Genomic DNA, 20,036 nt, shown 5'->3' with positions numbered 1-20,036 from the left:
GGTTTGATCTATTTTATTTATTTGACTGATAACTAAAAGGAATTAAGTTCTTGTACATTGTAATGATAAAGGCAGGTATGAATTTCCATCCTGCCTGAATGTACTGGATTTGGTTTCCAAATGTTTTGCTTAGCTCAGAGAGTGTCCATGGACTTCTCTTTGCTACTTCTGTCTTTACAGGATTTTCTTGCTGTTGTCATTGTCATTAATAAATGCTTTCTGATACTTAAGATTCTCTTCACCACAAGTTGGTACTGACATTTCTGTCCATTTCTGTGTGGTGCAGGCATGTCTCTAAGGCACACAGAAATGCTACTTGACCTTTTTTTTTTTTTCTTCATCTTGGCTTCGAGAAAAAGTTGAAATTTAAACCTGTTCCTTACATTTTTTTTTTTTGCCAGTGTTACTGGCTTGTTCCTAGCCAGAGGGTGTGTGCACAATGTTTACATACTATTCTTCATCTTAATGCCAAATATTTTTGTATAATAAGAAGTATTGTTATATTAACACTAAAAAGTATTCTATAGCTAGCAGTTCATATGCTGCTGCTTTGGATAGAAGGTAGATGAACTTTTTCAGTCTAATAAAAAGTTACTCATAAAAGTTATTACTTCTGACAACTCCAAAAATGTGAACCAATACCACCCAGTCTGTTATGCTTGTTACAAGGGTTCTCAAACTTGTAACTATTGTACACTGTTTTCCTTTAAAAACAGTCCCTTAACAACATACAGTGGCATCTCTCTGTTTTTAAAACAGCTTCTGTACTTACGTAAACAGGGAAGTTCATTTATTACACACCATAACCCAGTAACCTGGTTTTACTAGGCTTTCTCATAGCAACCTTATTGAAATTCCATTTTATATCATCTGGCTGCATTTCCTAGTGCAGTAATACAAAGAGTTGCTGACAAGAAAATAATGGACAAGGTTGGCTTTTTTAATGTGTGCTTTATCTTGACTGTTTCCCTTACAAAAGGAAATGAAGAAGTGGAAAAGCAAGGGAAGGAGTTAGTGCGAGACGGGGACCCAGTTTGATGCAAACAAATGTCCAACTTTATTGAATCAGAAGGCGATATTTATACACTAATCTAAGAGCTAATGCCACGTATACATATTGCTGATTGGTGATTTCTACATCTTGTTACACACGTTTTAACTTGATTGGCTACAAAACCTTTAGCAACAATTAACTAACAAATGGCCACAGCATATTTCTCATTGTTAGCAGGATTTTTCTGGTGAAACCATAGAATTAAATTGTCCTCCTGCTCTACAGTTTCACAAGGAAGTGCTCTTTAAAAGAGAAAAGTAACTCCTTAATGCTCAGTCACTCCTGTCTCTCTATTGGAGTCTCCTGTTATGCATTTATTCATTTTTATTGCTTCTTGGTTACGCCCAAGCTTGTGATGTAACTGCTTCTCCCTTAGAGAAGCTCTTAGAAACTGCTTCAACTACATCATGTTCCCTGAGGCTGTTCTCCAAGGACAATGCCATACAGATCTTAATAACAAAGAAGGAAAAGCTAGCATGTTTATTGCAAAAAATGAGACCCCGATGTTTTGAGTGTGAAATAAAATAAATGAGCAAATCAGGGAGTGAACTCGGCGTTACTTCAGTGATTTCTGGATCCTAGAGTCCCAGGACTGCTCCCCTAAAGCTACCCATCAAAAAACAACACAAACCCCCCCTCAAATTTAATTCACTGTAATTTTGATTTTCTTTTGGAAATTGAGTTTTGTAATGGGTAGCAGTGTGAATATGAGTGTTAAATCAAACTTGAAAGTTGTTGAACTTGTGTGGAAAGGAACAGAGTGCTACTTATTTCATGACAAATATGCAGTACTTAAATACAGTAGTAAAGCTGTTGACTCAGTAGAAAAGCAGACCCAGAAGCTGGAGGCCAAGGGATTCAATTCACATTCATGGAGTTAAAGCTAGATAACTTCTACATTAGGAAATAGACAATAATAAAACAGTTTATATCCTCATCTGTGTATTAGCTTAAATTTCTGTGTGGAATGTTTCAGTAATTTAGAAAAAAAGTGATAGTAAATGTAATACTGCAAGACATTTTGAACAGAAAGCCAAGATGTCTCTAAGAGCTTTGTGCTGTGCCATCTTCCAGCAGAAGCCAGGTCCTTTCCTTTTTCTCTACAGCCAAGCAAATTCAGTGATTTTAACTTATGGCTTAAATATTTGCCATTTGCATGAAGAATGCTGTATTGATCTTATGCCACTCAAAATTTTCAAACCAGGTCAGTAGCATGAGGAGAAATGAAGCTGCCTGGGCAAACTGCATATGTTGCCAAGGCTGAATAAATCACTTGCATTGCTTTTACCTTGGGCTTTTATATTGATTGTGTACTCTGTGGAAAGGAGGTGTGTGCTTACTGGGGGCTACAGAGAGGGGATGAAGGAAGTTTCTCATGTGGTTAGTGGGCATCTGCTCACTGCAGCTTTGCAGAAAAGGGGTTTTGAGGTTTTCTTGGTGTACTGCTTACTTAAAACTGTTCTAAAGCTGTGAGAACAAAGCATGAAGCTGAAAATGGTGCTGGTGAAAATAATGCCTACACTTTCATTTAATGTTATCTGCTAATGTTGTTACTGTGGCAGCCTCATACTAAGTATGTGTTTGTACACCTTGTTTGGAGAGAAGTGAGAGAAGTCACTAAAAAAATAATACATTTAATATACCTGTGCTGTGTTGCAGATGATAAATTATGTTCACTCACAGAGAAATAGTGGTGTGTGAGCTGAAAGATATCAAGAAGAATTAAGATTGCATTAAGCCTTTTCCAAATTTCAAAATTAATTGTATAAAGAAAGCACCTGTGTCTGAAATGTCAAATGGTATTTTAGCAGTTTGCTTGACTTGTGAATTTTCTGAAGTCCTCCAGTGGTGATAAAAGCCTTGAGAAGAGAGGGATATTCTGCAAGCAAGGGGCATGACACTGCATGACTACTGAAATGGGATTCTGATTTGTTATTTGCAGTAGGAAAGATTCTTGATTCTTCTTGAAATTTTTTCAATTTTAACATTTTGTTAAAATGGTTGCAAGCTGAGCAGGGTGAAGGCTTTAATATCAAGGGCCAAAGTGACAGATAAAAAAACACATTAAGTTTACTGTAATGCCAGCTGTGTCCTATGATGGAAATGATAAGGACCTGGAAGTTGTTGGGTGTGCTTGCATAATCAGTTCATTCTTTTCCATCTATACTGATTGTGTCTTTGGTGTAGATTAAACTTGACTACCATTTGATTTCCTTCTGGGTGGAATTCCGTGAAACAACAGTACCCAAACTGGATGTGACCCTTGTAATTGTGTACACATGAGGTCTGCAGCTGAAGTTAGAAAATTTCCCTGTCAGGAAAACATGACATCTGCTTTGAAAAGAACTTAAAAAAATTCTTATCAAAATCATGGTTCCTTACTCAACCAAAACCAATCCCTAAGCCAAGAAAATTAATAAAACCAAATTATACTTAAAATAAGCTTCTAAAGTGTGGGGCTTTCCTCCATTTATATCATAGAATGGTCCTGATAAACACCAGACTACTCCTTGTATTGTCTCTTTGTAAGATCCAAGGGTTGTTTCTTGCTGTGTTTTTTAATAGTTAGCTGAATCTTAATAGTTAAGTTTCTCTCCTATCCCAGCCTTAGACAGAGGAAGAAATATTATTAGCCTGGTTGGAGCCAGGAAGGTAGGAATTTCACAGCTAATAACTCCTCCATTGTTTTTTTAAGGGCCCTTGATAGTCCATGATTGACATTGAGGCTGTTTCCCTCTATCCTTTTGCCTCCAGGACATAGGAAGTCCCAAAAGGGCAGTAGACTGAGGGAGGAAGAGAAGAAACTGGCACAAGTTCTAAATATGAGCAGAATATTTTGGGGAGGTGAGAAGTGTTTGTCCTTCACTGAAACACTGTTGGATGATGTCTGTGGCTGGTCTAGTGAAAAAAATTAACAGGAGGACAAAGTTGCATCTATACTTCTTGTGACCTTTAAATGCTAGAGGCTCTATAAATCTGTTTTTTAGGATGTCTGAATCAGAAAGAAAAAAAGTGCAGTTTGTAACACAGTGAGGCTGCAAAGTATAGAAACATATTTGTATTGTACAAGAACACCAGTCAGCATCTGATACAGCTGGGAGGAGCAAAAGAGCTTTCTTGGAGGCAAGTCTTGTCACCAGAACAGTGTCCACAAAATAATTTTACAAGTTTTGGGATCATTTTTCTTTCTTCACAGAGCATTTTTATTTTATTGTGGTGATTTACAGTCTCACCTTTTCCAAGATGAAATAGAATCAGAAATACTGCTGTAATTAGTATTCAGCACCTGACAGGATGAAGGTTGGGGCAGCAACATGGTGGTGAAAGGCTCTTATGGGTGACAGGTTTAGGTAACCATGGGAATTTCTGTATTGCTCTGTGTCTTCTTGTGTGCAAAGGGGCTGCTGCACCAGGGGTTCCTCCTGAAGGGTGCTCTCAAGTTCCACTTAGGAGCAACTGCAGTAGATTTTCCCCTGCCCTGGGCTGGTGTTCCTGATGTTTGCTTCACCTTGCACTTGAAATTTCCCTATGGGTTTTAGTGCTTATAGATAAGGATAAAGTTCTTGTCAACAGGCATATTATGAACTGTTCCACTACATTTCATTTCTGTTTGGCATTTCTTTGTCAAAATGGAGGAAGCAGTGCCTGTAACTGACCAGTCAGAACATTTTCTCTGTTTGTTAAATAATTAAGCACTTCTATGTCTCTCTTACAGGATTTAAAAACAACTGGTCATGTGCTTTGGTGTATTGAAAACTTTATTAATGGCCTATCTTTTAAGCCTAGGAAGAGAGATAAGATGTGTAACCAGGATTTTTCCTGGACTATTGGTGGCTTTCTGGCACACCATAAAATAAGCATGTAGAATATATCCTACATCAAGTATGTTGAAGCTTGTATGAGTTGATCTGGCCTTTATGTTTAGCTAAATGTTGCAGTAGGAGGATAAAAAGAAAGAAAGCTCTATTAATTTCTTGACTTCCCTGGAGGATCAAACTATGAAGAAAATTATTTTTTGCAGAAATTTCAATTTGAACTAAGTCTTAGGAAGAGACAAAAGTTAAGTCTGGGGAGTCCCATAGTTTAAATGAATTCTTCAGATGGCTGTTGTTACCTCAGGTTTACATATTTATCAGTTGTTGAAGTAGCCTTCCCTTACTAGCTGCAAGTATTGCTTGTAACATAAGTAACCTGCACTTCATGTATTTTGAGGCTGGAATCATGCTGGTACAGTAACCTGGCTTCATGGGCTATTTTGAAAATGAAACTTAGTAAAATAATTGCAAGTAGAAATAATCTTAACAAAAATTTAGTGAATACTGCTTTGAGAGAAGCAGATGAATATGGATTGACAGTGGATAACTGCATATACATTGTGAGTTCTGAGGTACTACTAGTAGTAATAAGCATTAGTCAGCTATGTCAATGGATACAAGTTGCTGGCTAACATTTTGATGAATAAGTAAGTTCAATGTATTTATTGTCTCTCAAGAGCCAGTGGTAGTCTAGGACCTAGGAAGTCTGAGATGGACCTAGGAAGTGCTAAGACCTTTATTTCAAGTGTTCTCTCCTTGTATTTCATTCTAAGTAGGTCAACTAATATACAAACATGTTTACCTGAAAATATGAATTTGTCGAGGATTAAGAGTACATTACTATCAACCTTAAATTAAACAGATTAAGATTCTGTAATTTGCTATGAAGGTGTGAAATTGTACATGAGCAAAGGAAGTTGAAATTTTTCACATGTACTTACTTTCCCAGATGCAAACTGGTGCTTGGTATCTGTCATGTTCTTCAGAGTTTCACTTACTGGTTTGTTCATTTATCTAAGGAATGTCATTGAGTGGCAGGTAAAAGCAAATTGGAGTAACCCATTTTTGACAGTTGGAGTTGGTGATTTCAGAGGTATTTTCCAACCGTGAGGATTCTGTGATTCTCCTTCTCCTGCAGGCAGCACGGGGCATAGATAATACAGAATGGGGAGGCTCTGCAAGTGAGCTTGGAAAAGCAGCCTTTGATCTGTTCTTGGTGTCAAAAAGTGAAGTAAATTCTTCTGCCCATTACCACTGTATGTTGCAAGATGTTCATGTGGTAGCCATATGAAAACACTGCCATATGAAAACCCCACAACTCCTGTTTGATCTTGGAGCAAGGCCTTTCCAGTCACTAAGCTCTTAAATTCTGATAGTGAAATAACTCAGTATGCAAGAAAGCTGGAAACTAGATATCAGGAGCTAAGTATCAGAAGGTTTCTGCTGTTCACTGTGTCTTTTGCATCCAAAACTTCTTTTAAAAAAGAAATTGTTATGAAGTTAACTTTTAAGGTAGATAAGGAGCAAAGAAGACATAAATATAGGCTTATATGTAAACAGGAGGAGTCACTTTCCTGTTTGGAACAGTGCACTTTTATGTAATTAGTTTAGCTCATCTTTATTACGTAAATAACATTCATTGAGACTGAAAGCAATCAAATAGGTCAGACAACAGAAAAAGAACTGTAAGAAGAGATGGTTTCTTAAAAGTGGAGTGACCTTTAGATAGTGCAGGTCTGTCAAGCATTTTATAAAGGAGAGGAAGCTTTTGCTTTCATAGCTACTAGGCCAAAGTAATTCACAGGAGTTAATGTCTTAAAATTAACAAGTTGTGGTCAGAGTAAAATTATCATGGTGAATGAGTAAAATGGACTAATGTGTAAGCATGAGGATGGCTTCTAAAATGTTTCAGGAAGAAATGAAAGGAATAAGTTGTTTGCTTATCTCTGTATCGAAATGTTCTACTTAAGTGCTCAGATTTTCCAAGTGGAGTTCTAAGAGTTCTTTTTACAAAAAATAATAAGAATTTTGTGTGTATGTGCACATACAAGTGACTGTCACTTGACTTCCTACCTTAGGAATGTAGACAGGTGGTGGACAGATGGTACGATCTGCTTGGCTCCTCTAGGTCTGATATAAACAGTGTATTCTCTGCTGAGTTCATAGCATGTTTCATATCACTGGAGCTTCATGTGTTTATGAATAGTAGAATATGCTTTTTTGCTTGGAAGATAATTTTTTTAATTTTTATCTTTCTCATTGTACCCATTTAGGCGTTTAAACAAGAACAAATTGCAAGTTCTTCCAGAGCTGCTTTTTCAGAACACGCAGAAGTTGACGAGATTGTAAGTATGATCTGATTTCAGTTTCTGTTTCATTATTCTGATTGTGCATATTTGCACCTTTGCGTGTTGACTGTGGTGAGTGAGAGGTTTAATTTTTCTGATAATAGAATGGCCAGTGAATGAGAAGTCATAAAGTGATGTGTTATGTTTCCATGAGTGTAGCTGTAATTCAGTAGAGCATACATATCAGAGGGAAGATGAACAGAATTTTGCTGTTCTTCATGTAGTCACCATTATGACTTCAAGGTAAACTATTTTCAGCTCTCCATGTGGACTCATAGAAACCTATATATGACCTGTAGTCAGTAGCCTAGATCTCCATATAATAACGTTTTATAATGTTAAATTATGTTTTATCATCTTCAAAAATAAAAACTATTGTAAGACAGATGACATAAATAACAGTCTGAACAGTAAGAGAAAGCTAAGGTAGGATTGTCATTTTTTTGATGTATGGAGAGAGTGAGTGGTGTTTGCACAATGAGAGGATGACTTAAAATACTTTTTTTGAAAAGTGAATAGAAGTAAAATGGATCAGCAGGTGTCTGTACAATTACTATCAAAAGAAGAGTCATCTACCTTTTTAAAGGACTAGACAAAAGCTGTTTGGAATTATTTTTAAATCCTGCCAACGTTAAACTCATGATCTTGTCTGTCCTTCTGAAAGACATGCTCTGGTATAAAACTTGTTTCTTTATGCTTGATTTTTACCTATGGAAGACCAGGTAGAACAGCTTATGGCTTGGCTTGTGAAATTCTGAAAATTAATTACAAGATGGCTGAAAAGTTTCTCTGTCCATGGGGAGCTTTTCTAATTGTTTTAAAACCTCTACGTGCAACCAAGCAGAACATTTAGGCAGTGTAGTAAATTTTTTTTTCTGGTGGTGGTACAAAGCATATGTTGTTGGTGAAGATTGACTTTGGTATCAGCTGACTAATTAAAAAGTAGGCTCTTTGTTCATGTTTGAGAAGCTGACAAATTGAAGTGTTGTGCAGGGAGTGATACTGATAATAGTTTTGGAGATTTTCTGTAGTGAGCTTTGTTGTTGCCTGAACTTACTCATGAAAAGCTGTACAAGTAAGTGAATTACATTGCTCCAGAGAGTGAGGGGGAAAACAAACAAACAAACAAAAACCATACAGGCCCGCCCCCCCCCCCCCCCCCCCAAAGGTGTAAATATAATAATTAACTATAGCTGCCTTTTAATCCAAAAAAATCTGCTTGGAAAATACGTGCTAGACTTGTTTTTGCAAGCTTTGTTGCAGCTTTTGCATGCAGTAGAAAGTATTTGCTCAATGGCTTCACTAGAGCTGACTGATTTAATTTTATATCCTGATGGTTTTTGCATGTTTTTGAAACTCTGTCTGTGTCTTAACTTCTCTTGAGTGTAAAGTGTGAGCTGGTACTTACTTCCAGACAGCATTATTTGTTGTCCAGAAGCTGCCAGCTGTATTTCAAAGAATTGCTTCATGTAGGTTTGCTGTCTAAGGAAGTGGTGATGCTTTCAAGAAAAAAGAGAAAAGCAAAGTTATGGTGTTAACATGTATCAACTAATACAAAATCCAGTTCAACATGTTGGAAGTTTCACTGTGAGTAGTTGCATGGTACATGGATCTCAATTGGCTGAAAGGAACTTTCTGGCAGTTTGGGGGTTGGAGGGGTGAGTAGTGGTAACTCGTGTGCATCTGCCTTGAGGAACCTTGCACGAAGCTTTTCAGTACCAGTCTGTAAGTTTTAGTAGGTTGTGATGCAATATAGTCCTTACAGCAAGGGTCATCTGTTAAATTTTGGAATATAACGATTGTAATAAAAATGCCTAAAGTCAGTATAGATGAAGTATTCTGTAATGCCTCTCAATGAATGCTGTCAAAACATTAGTCTTTATTAATTGACATTTATTCCAAGTTGTCATGGTCCGTAGCTATTAATATTTTTATTTTCTTTGTGAGGAAATAACCTGTGCATACACGTTCTACAAATTGCAGAAGTGCCCAGGTTTATGGTTTGAACAAATTACAAGGGATTATTTCAGGGAAAATGACACTGCGTTGAAAAGAGTCTTAGGAAGGAGCTAAGAGTGGGAGAGAAACACAGGGAAAACAGGTTTTAAACAAATTAATCCCCCGGGGAAAGGGCTGTTAAGAAAAGAAAGAGAACAATTAGCGTTCTTTTCTCCCTCCTCACTGATCGCTGTCTCCTGAAGCCAGCGGGACGGAGCTCTCCCGGGCTCTGCTCCTCTCCGCCTCCGTTCCCTTCTCTTGACGGTTTTGGCGTGCTGCAGATTCTCGCTTTTTTCCTCTGGATTTTTATAGTAAAATGTTCCTTCTTCTCACCAATTATTGCCAGAGGTTGCAAACTGGTAAATGAAGGTCTTCCCTTTGTATCCAGTTTTCCTGGAATTCTTGTATTTGCTACCGGTTTGCATCAGCTGTCTGGAGGCTCATCACTGGCATTGGCATTTTATCTTTTTAGTCCTGACAAAGCAGCGGGTCTGTTGATGAGATTTTGCTCATGGAAATAAGTTTGATACATTTTAAACATTCTCATCAGAAACCGTGGAGGCAAGGTTGATGGAACTAATTTTGATACATTTTAAATAGAGTAAACCTCTGGTGGAGTCAGGGTTTTGCTGATTCAGGAGGCAATTTTTTTATTTTCAATGTATCCACATTACACAAGTCTTGCTTATTTAATAGTGCTTTAGACTTCAGCACTCCTTGTCAGTTGAAACTTGTTTTTATTTTGAAACGTTTAAGTGTTATATAAATATCGTGTATATCTTAGTAAATAAATCTTAGGTAAGTGAACTGTTGTGGTTCCGAATGCAGTTTAGTTTTGGTTTTTTCAGTGATGGAGTAAGAATGAGGGATTTATTGCCTCTTATAACTAGTAAAATACATTAAAACACACACACACATATATATACACATTTATATTTTGAGGGAAATATAAATATTTGTCTGATAATGTTACTTGGTAATTTTTCTGACACTCTCTTGGTCCTACTTCTACTTTTCAGAGTTGTTCTTTCTCAAGCCTGTTATGACTTGTCTGAAATCCAGCATTGCCAGTCTACTTTGTTTCCAACTGGTTTTCTGAGTAAAACCCTTTCCTGAAGAGGCATGAGTCTGCTCTGACTTTGCCTTTTGTGAAAAAAGCAGAGCTGTAAAAGAAGTAAAGCAAAAATGGATGAGTGTGTGATACACGGGTGATGTAGACTCTGTGCAAGGTACCATATGTGAATCAAAATAAATTTTAAGTATAGATAAAGTGATCTTAACTCTCCATTATGTTATATGATGTCATGGGCCCTGTTTTCACTTTTGTCTGTGAATTACTAAGCTATGAGTCAATTTTCTTACTGTTTGTAGGTAGTTTTAATCCTCATACAGTATGAAGTCCATAATGGGGGTATTGTAATGAAGCTTGTTACAGCTCCACTGGTGCAGAACTTTAGAGCTAAATGTTGCCATGAAGTATGCCGTGGATGTGGAGTCTTATTTGTTGAAAATGAAGAGGTGTCTGCAGCTTCTGCCTTTGGCAGGCATGCAGTGAACCAGAATCAGCTACAGCTTTGTTCATGAAGGTCCAGACTCAGTATTTTGAAAATTAAATGCTAAGATTGCATTTTAAGTTAGGTAACTGGGTAATGGTGTGCAAGTTGGGCATATGGATGAGCATTAATAAAACCTGGTGGAGATGGAGCGAGCGACCTGCCTCTGTATGCAGGAATTTCGTGTGCTGTAGGGTTTCAGGGAAGACTTGTTCATGTTTCAGGATACTAAAGGTTGCAAAACAAATGTGAAGACTTTTTCCAGGGTTCTGTCATCTGGGTTGAAATCTACCAGTCTTACTGGGGGAATGAACTTAGCTCAGAATCAGCAGAGCATCTTCAGTCTTGCTGCTAGAAACTCAGATGTAGAACATAGTTTTCTTAATCAACAATGTGCATGAAAAGCTGGAGATTGTTTTTTATGCTTTTTCACTGAAATGCCTTCTATCTTACCACTAATAAAATTTAATTCAGAATGCTTCTCAGATTAAAAGTACTTCCTCTATCAATCATGTATCTCCAGGTACCTTTGCATTTTTAATCCAATGCTCTCCTAAAATGCTGAACTGCAGGATATTTTAACATCTTTTACAGTCCTGCTTAGTCTTCATTGTCACATCTGGTTGATATTAGAAGAAGGAATACATATATATATATATATATGGGAATAAATGTTTGATGGAATGTTAAATATCCCACAAAATGAGTTTCTCATAAGCTTTTGAGCCTTTTCTTCTAGAAAGACTGGCTTTGAGACTCATAGATTTTTGTTTGCTTTAGTTTAGATAAGGGTTTTAAGTTGGATGGTGAATGAACCCTTGAGTTGGTTCTGCAGTGGAAATACGTAATTTTTTTCCTTGATTTCCTAGGTTCTAAAGATTCTTAAATGTTTTATGTAGGATAAATAATAAAAGATAATTAAAATTTATATATTTTACAATATATTCATACCATATGAATATATAGTATAATATATTCATAATAATTAAAATTGCAGATACTTTCAGTGAGAAAACTGAATCAAGGAAAAAGCACTTCTAACAATTCAAGAAATGGAAGCAGATTTTTAAATATTGTTTCAGATATTGTTTGCCATTATCTAGCTATAAAGAAAAAGGTAATTTTCATCCCAAAACCAGTGATTAAAATGCAGAGAAAAAGTGTAGCAAAATAAAATATGTAATCTAACATCTATAAAAGGAGGTTTTTGATCTTTCTTATTGGTGTTTGTATCTCTTAATTGGAAGTTTGTTTCCCACGGTGATGTCAGTGACAATCAGTAATTGTTTTGCTTCTTCAAGTGCTACTCAAATATCAGTTAGGTAAAACTTCACAGAAAAAAGCCTGTAACTTCAGAATTCAAAGATGAAATAAGAGAGAAGGGACTACTAATCTGGTTGGGTTGTTAAAATGATACAGAGAATCTTCTGCTCAACTGCTACATCGTGTTGTTCCTTAATTTTAAAGGTTGTTTGGAATTACCTGGTATCTGCCTCCATATGGAACTGCTGATTTTGGAACGATGGAAGAGGGTGATATGTGGAATTTCATTAACTTTAACTGGTTCACTGGAATTTGAAATGAAATTTAAGATGAGTTTGATTATATTTGATTTACTTCTAAGAAGTTTTCTTCCTGAAACAAGACACGTGCACTTCCCATTTTGTTAATAATTTATTTTAAACTGATGTGAATCTCATCTGCTTTTTGTAACCACAGCTGTGGTTATATGCCTGTAAATTAGATCTTAAAAGGTTTTTTTCGTTTCATATTAAATAAAGGAACATATATAGCTGATAAGGTGTGTGTAGTCTGTAAAACACCCAAATAAATCAATGAGATTATGATAGCTGGAGAAGCACCAGTATTTACTTGACTGTTGTTATTTTTTTTATGGTTAGTTCATAAACCAAGTGCATTTGCACACAAACATACAAAATACACCAACTGTTTCTGAAAGTTTTTCAGGCCACGTTTCATTCTTTTTTTCCTGGCTTTAATACTTCATTGCTCAATTTTTCTCCTTGTGCAAGGTGTTAAAACCACAGTACATAGAAATAACGGCTTACCTTCTAATTCATATGCTTTGAAGATACTGAAAAGAAATGTGAATTATTGTGTAGATATGCATACTTAAATCAGTTTCAGTTATGAAGATATTAAACACTCAAAACCTATGTAGTCTGTTTAGGTGTTTATCCCACTGACTGATTTATTTTACACAGTCCCGTTTGCCATCTCTCCTTGATTTGTTGTTTTCTCTATGATTGTAGTGTGTGTTCGGTCTTTATATTTTTTTTTTTTTGGTAAGAAGTTTCATTAGGTAATTCCTAGTAGCTGGAACTATGAAGTTACTGCTCCTGAAGCAGTAGTTTCAGTAGTTGAACAGAAAGACAAAGGCCACCAGGTTCACCTTGTAGATTTACTGTGCCACTCTCATGCTGCTGCACTCTGTGCCTGCAGCCAGAAGTTGCCATGGGCTTTCATTGTCTCCTGCTTTGAATTTGACAAGTGTGGATTAGATTTTACCAGTGTCTCCTTTTCTTTGAGTGCATTTATACAGCTAAGGTATTTATTGTAGCTATAGAGTTTTCACCCGCAGGGTTTGCCAAGAATTTGCTGTTGAAAGTCTTGCTCCAAGTGTCACAGTGTAGTGTTTACAAGTGTAAATCCTCCTTCCCAGCCTGATCCTTGGCAAGCTCGAAATGCCAACCCGTGGTCTTGATCAAAATCAGTCTCATCTCGTGGATGTAATCAGAAGCTGTGTTTAGAAAGCTATCAGTTCATTAATTTTGATAGCGTCCTCTTTATTTTTCCCTTTGTTTTTTTTCTAGGAAGGAAAATCTTGCAGATTGCTGACTTAAAGATCTGTTATTGTTTCACATTAAAGCAGGAGCCTGACAATTCAATTGGAGTTACAGTGTTGCCATGACAAAATAGCATAGGCTGTAACAATGTGTTTTTGTGGTTTTATCCACATTCAGTAATTGTCGTTTTACTGTGTGTAGATCACAGCAGGTCTTTTCAGAAGACAGTAAATAATTACGGTAAGTGTTTGCTGGTCTCCAGGGTGCACTCCTGGCTTCAGAAAGATGTGCATTAGGTCAGAGGCTTGTGCTGCAGATAACTGGATGACATTTACTCCATTTATCAAGCTGAAGTAATTTTATACCTTCCTTTTGGCTCTGGTTGTAAATAATGTATGTAGCTTTTTTAAAAAAAATAAATTTTTTTTTTTTTTATTCCGAAGACACTGGTTGTGCAGGAGACACTGAGTGTGCAGAGTCTTTCCTCTTTAAGTTAGTGTGGGAGTTTATAATGATTATAAATGAAAGATTTTTATTATTGTGAGAATAGAAAACAATGAGAAAATAATAGAATAGAAAACAAACGAAAACATGTCAGAAGGCTAGAAGGCTCCCTCATCAATGGCATGTTTTCCCCTGTGTCAAGTTGATTATTTAAAATTATACTGTACAGGTGTCCTGTTTACCTTCTTGGGAGAAGTAGGCATGAGGGGAGAAAAAGGGAGTGCTCTCTGTGAAAACTATGTCTGGGTTTTAGCAGGGTCTTTCCTGTAAGAAGACATCTATTGCTACCCTCTGTGATCAGGTCATCTTACCAAGCTATTTAAGGTAGTTTTCGGCAGAGGACTATATGTGTCTAGAAGAACTACCTCACATGAAGAGTAAGCATATCTGCTTTGGAAAGAAGTTGTGTCAGCTTATTAGCTGCTTAACTATTGCTTTTCATGCTTCTTACGCTTTTAGAAAGGCTCTTTTAGTAAGAGAAATCAAGAGTCTCCCACTTTGAGAGATTAATTTGCCACTAAGATATTTGGTAGCCTTAACCATGTTGCTGAATGTCCAGTTTTTCTGAATGTTGGGGTTTTTGTAAAGCACTCAAGTGTATCACAGCTGCAAATCTCATGCCTGGGAGATGACAATTTAAGAATTATGTTATTGTTTTTGCTTGCTCAGCATAATCTCGAACTGGGAAATGCTTAGTTCATTTTACTAACACCAGTAGGAGCCCGGGGTGAGTGCTCACTTCGTGAGTGCAGCCCTGGGCTTGACATCAAGAGTGCTATTATAAATAGTTTATGATGTTTTTTGCAATTCCTCTTATCCTTCATATCAAGAAAGGAATATTGATGATCAAGTGACTACATATTGAATTTTAAGTTAGGCATTAATTTCCATCACAGTTCAGTCTTCTCTACACAACCAGGATATTTGAGAAATCCTGGAGTTGTTTAGCAGAACTGAGCTTTCACAGGCTGTTTTGCTGCTTTATCTGAGTTGCAGCAAAGACAGGTTGACCAGGACTCCATGGTTGGTCATTGCCTGGCTAGCTGGAGACGTGGCTTCTGAGGGTGGTCATGTAAGATCTGCCAGTTCTGAAAGGTTTCCTTTTTAACAAGCTTCAGTTTCTGTGTTTAGAGTGACAAGTTAAAACTGGGCTGTGAGGAAATACAGTGACTCAACAGCTTGTTCAGATGGCTTGCACTTGACTGAGAGCTATTACAGAGTTCTCAAAATACAAAGATTTGTGGGTGGGCATTACTGGCTTGATTTTCTTACAGCAGTCTTCAAAACTTGGGTCTGGTGCTGCTATTAGGACCAGCTGAGGCATTGCAGCTCCTTCCAGTGCTGTGTTCTGGTTCCTCTGGCATGGCTGGGCAGGGAGGCTGGGCAGTGGTGTGGCTGTGGCCTCTGCACTTATTCCAACCTCATGGTTTGTGTGCAATTATTTTTCTGGGAACTCAACAACGCTGTTGGTCTGACGGTGAGTGCTTGCAGTTTACCAGTCAGATTTACTGTGTTTGCTTGGGTAACATGGTTTTCTGCCCTAGTTGATAGAGCTAGGCAGCACATCATGGTGTACTGGCAAATAATTTATTGCTATATGGATGTTGCTGCACTGGTCAAAAACTTCTTTTTAATTGGCTAATTAATATGTGAATATTTTTTGCAGTTTCTCCATTGGCTGTAAAGGAGCTGCTGAATGCTTTGCTGAATGTTTAGTTTAGTAAATGGTCCAGAATGTTGGAGTCCTGGCAGCAGTGAGAGTGAACAGTGACAAATTAACTTGTGAACTTTTGTTACTGCAACCAGGAGAAAATGCAGAATAATTTGTTTTGGTGAACAGCAGATTAAATAGGAGTGTTTAGCGGTTTTTTTCACATTTGAAGCCATTATCATGTAAAGGTAAATGTAGGAGCAGATTGAACTGATGAGCTGAAGCTGACATCTCATCTGTGTAAGAGGAAAAATACAATAATGATAATGTAAATGTTTCCGTTGCTTTGCATAATAGTCTGTCTTCCTGAGGTTAGTTTACATTTGTTGTCTTGTCAAAGTCCTTTCAGGCAGTTTTGAAAGAAGTTGTAAATAATGAGAGCTTCTTTGGGTGTACAAGTAGGAGTGGGGGACATGATCACTGTTCTAGAAATAGTAATGAGCTTTAAATGGCAACTGCTGCCAATGAAGTCTTGAGTTTGATCAGTGACTTTGAAAATAAAAGGCTACTTCCTATCACATAGTTTTCTGCCATCTAGGTCTACTGTTTGCTGTTACATAGCAGTGGAGCCTCAGCTTTACCAGCAGAGATTTGCTGTGTATTCAGAGTGCCCTGTGAGTTAAGATTATTGTGGATAAAATGATGCAAGACCAAATACTTTGTTGTTTTAATTCTCATTGAGTTTTTTTCTTGAAATTGGTTATCTATAGGAGAGGAAGCCTAAGTTAGGCTTTCTGGAACTCTTCAATAAATTTTAAGAGGGGTAACAGGGCATGCCTTTTTAAAAAAATCTCAGGCACTTAAAAGACACCAAAATAAATACTGCTATGACTGGTAAATGCACTGTGGTTATTTTTGAAATACACTTGTAAAGGGTCCAGGATGTCATTATGATTCAAATCTCTCTCATTTGAGAGAAGCAATGGGGATGTGGCCTGGGGTGTATGTGTGCCTGTCAAAAGGGTCAGTGCAGAGCTGAACCAGGAGGTATTGGACCTGGAGCCTGATGAAGTTTCATGTCCCAGGTGCAGTTTGTGTTGTAAAACATACAAGAATAGGAACTATTTGTGAAACAAAATTAAAAGAACTTGTTTAATGTTATGATGCTACAAGAGTACATTGGCAAGGGCAGTTTATTGTCACCTTATTCTTATGATTTAGAGAAGGATGTAATCATACGAGGTGTGTGTCTTTGAGCTGCTTTTATTTCTTAACTCAGTTTAACATAAAGAAAACACAGGCTTGTGCTAAGAAAAAAATGCCTTGTGCTATAAAAAGCCCATGAGCCGATTTTCAGTATTTACCTTATATAATGTTTTGGATCTAAGAGAGACAGTGACATTATTCAAATATGCAGTAATTAATACTGTTGCACGTTGGAGATTTTCTACAATAAAAATGCTAATATTGAGAAAATTGAACAAAGTGTATTTGGAATTAAGTACCTGTCGTTTGTTTTGCTCTGTTAAACTCTGGGCTGTTAGAAGAGACATGTCTATGAAAGCTTTTCTTTAGGAAACAGCTGATGAAGATTTATTTCATTCCAATTAATATATGAAGGAATTTAATGCTTTGAGTGCTTTACCTGCAAGAGAGAATACCAATTATAAACTGTAAGGGGAAAAATATTGAAAATTAAGTCATCCAATATGAAAACAAATGTTTTGTGATTATACAGGTTGTTTAGTTTGTTTTGGGTTTTTTTGTGATTAGTCTTGTTTCCTGCCTCACAGTCCTGTTATTATAGAACTCTGAGTTAGCTCTGATAATCCACCCTGAGGAGGATTATCCCCGAGTGCTGAGTGCACTGGAATGTTATCAGTGTCCAAGTCCTGAACTGAGTTTTGCACAACTCCTATATGCATATAGTATCTGTATCTTTGAAAGTATTGGAATGAGATTTTTGCTTTTTTTTCTTGAGCCCCTTGTACTCATCCCATCCTATTCTACTTTTCCCCAATAATTGCTTGATTAACCCCATACCTTGCATTCCTTTACTGGGAGCAGAGCTTGACACAGCATTGTGTCACATTTTTGTTGGCACTTAAGCTTGATCTCCAGAAGTGGCAGCAGTTCCAGTGTCCTGATCCTGGTGTTATTTAACCTGTGTGCTTGTTGGTCAGTAGCAGGTACTTCACTGACGCAGCTTCCCTTCCTTTACTCCAGAGGCCTCTTATTTCTTCAGCTACATGAAGGACTTCAGGGGCTGCCAACAGCAATGCTTGAAATACCCCTCCCACAGGTTTGCAGTCCAGTAGGATTGGCTGCAATAGAACACTGAGATGTAGCAACGTGATGTCACTGCTTTTGTTAAAGGAATGTAGTGGCACAGAAGTGCCTGACCAAGCCTATTGCTCCAGGCCATGACTCAACCTGAGGGACTTCTCATCCAGTGAAGCTCCATAGCTCATCTTTGGTGTTAATTATGGGACTGGGACATGCCCGTCCGTGTGTGGTGCAGTGTTTCCACCTCTACCAGTCCTTCCTATAATGAGAATAGAATTAGAGTAACATTGCTCAGGTAGAGAGAGTGTTGACCTTCCAGGTAACGTTTGCCAAGTGTTTTGATGAAGTGTAATTTATAATGTTTGGCAATGACAGGCTCCAGAGGAACCATAGCAATAATGGCATTTTTCTCCTGACATGACAGGAAACAAATTTCCCATGAGTTTGGGGAATGCAACATGCCACTTGCCAAGGCTGGTGGTGAACTTCAAGCAAAAACAATGTTTCTTTTTATTGGCCTTGGGTTTTTCATTGTTTTACCTTGAAAACTGTTATTTCAATTGCTTGAAGGGAATTAGTTTCTTCACTGCTTGTTACTCCTTTTCCCAACTGGTATTGCTAGTTTTACAAACAAGGATCACCTCTCTCTTGCAACTGCAGCTTATTCTGGCTCCTGTTTAATGAAGCAAACCAATCTTGTCCTTAAATAACTGCACGAACCAAGAGCCAATCACCAAATTGTCTGACCTGTGGATTACAGGCTTCATGTCTGACATCACACTTGGCAGAAATATGAGCCAGGGTATTTTAAGCTTTGTAGTTCAAGTTTGTAAAATGTGTATGTAAATAACTACAATTTTATAGACACTGTAAATGATCTTTAAAACTTGACACTTTTTTTTTTTACCAGTCTGGGATTTTTTCTATACCTCTTAATTATCTTCATGGAGTCCTTGCCCTCAAAACAATGTCATGAAAAGATGAGAAGGATTTATCTCTTCCTTGAAGGCACATTGAGCATACCAAGATATAAGGAAAAGTGAGGATGTAGGACACCAGAATGTTTCTGTGGCTTTGTCCCCCAAATGAGGAAGACATTGTCTTAGTAGAGTGTTTCTACTTCATATTTGTCTGTGCTCACCAATGTTTGGAAGGAAGAAAGCCAGAGTAAACTGTTCTTTAGTCTTTCAGCCTATTATCTCCCTTAAGCAGAGTGACCTGAAAGGATAAAATAGTTAAAAAACCTGGAGAAGCTATTTTTATCTATGAAAATTTCAGATATTCACACTGAAGTTCAAACTCTTCTAGTTAGCAGTGGGGATTCAAACCCTAGAGATGAAGGTATTGGTGTCTTCACTGAAAATCTTTGCTAAGTTGAGTAGCCTGTGACAGTGCTTCTTTGTGCCTTTAAACTGCACTTTTGGAATTATGCAGCCATTGAGATACTTGGCTGTTTTTTTGGAGAACTTTTCAAGAAACACAGCTGATTTCATCTGTACAAGTTGTAGAAATAGAGCCAGTTGCTTGTCCTGTATTAGCAGTTGCTGGGTTTAAAATTTTTTTCCCCATTGATGGGCCTAGCTTTTAAGGATTTCATATTTAGTTTTACATTGTCAGTCTCCTTTGTTTCTTTCTCCTGTAGAAAGTGATTCTTCTGTTTTGATGCCATCAGTTAAGAAAAAAAATAGAGTATATTAACACCATCCAACTTTGCATCTGGCCATGCTTTGGTGGGTCCCCAACAACCTGAAATATTCTGTGCATGAGTATATTATTTGCACTATTTAATGCCACGGCTTGGAAGTTTTTAGATGGTTCAAGATTTGGTGTTTACTCTGGATGAGGTTCTCAGTTGTGTTTTTTTTCTTCTCTTTCTTGTTCTCTTGCACATCTATTCCAAATGAAATGTTGTTCAGAGGATTTTTGTGGCTGCTGATAGATACTGTGCCTAAGATGCAAGATTCTGCTCATCACCAGGATGGTGAGGGAGTGAGATGAGGGTTCACAACTCCCACAAAGT

The 20,036-nt window shown here is 37.3% G+C and overlaps 1 protein-coding gene across 1 annotated transcript in view; it reads left to right on the top strand.

Annotated features, from left to right (window-relative positions):
• The window catches only part of SLIT3 (slit guidance ligand 3), a 433,718-nt gene that overhangs the window by 34,377 nt on the left and 379,305 nt on the right, over positions 1–20,036 (top strand). The window contains 1 exon segment of the mRNA XM_008503402.2: positions 7,143–7,214. Within this exon segment, the coding sequence (XP_008501624.2) occupies positions 7,143–7,214 (72 nt within the window).

This window comes from Calypte anna, chromosome 13 (assembly GCF_003957555.1).
Source record: "Calypte anna isolate BGI_N300 chromosome 13, bCalAnn1_v1.p, whole genome shotgun sequence".
In the NCBI taxonomy this organism is placed as follows: domain Eukaryota; kingdom Metazoa; phylum Chordata; class Aves; order Apodiformes; family Trochilidae; genus Calypte; species Calypte anna.
The sequence above is the reverse complement of the archived record's forward strand: the minus strand, read 5'-3'. Positions and strand labels throughout refer to the sequence as shown.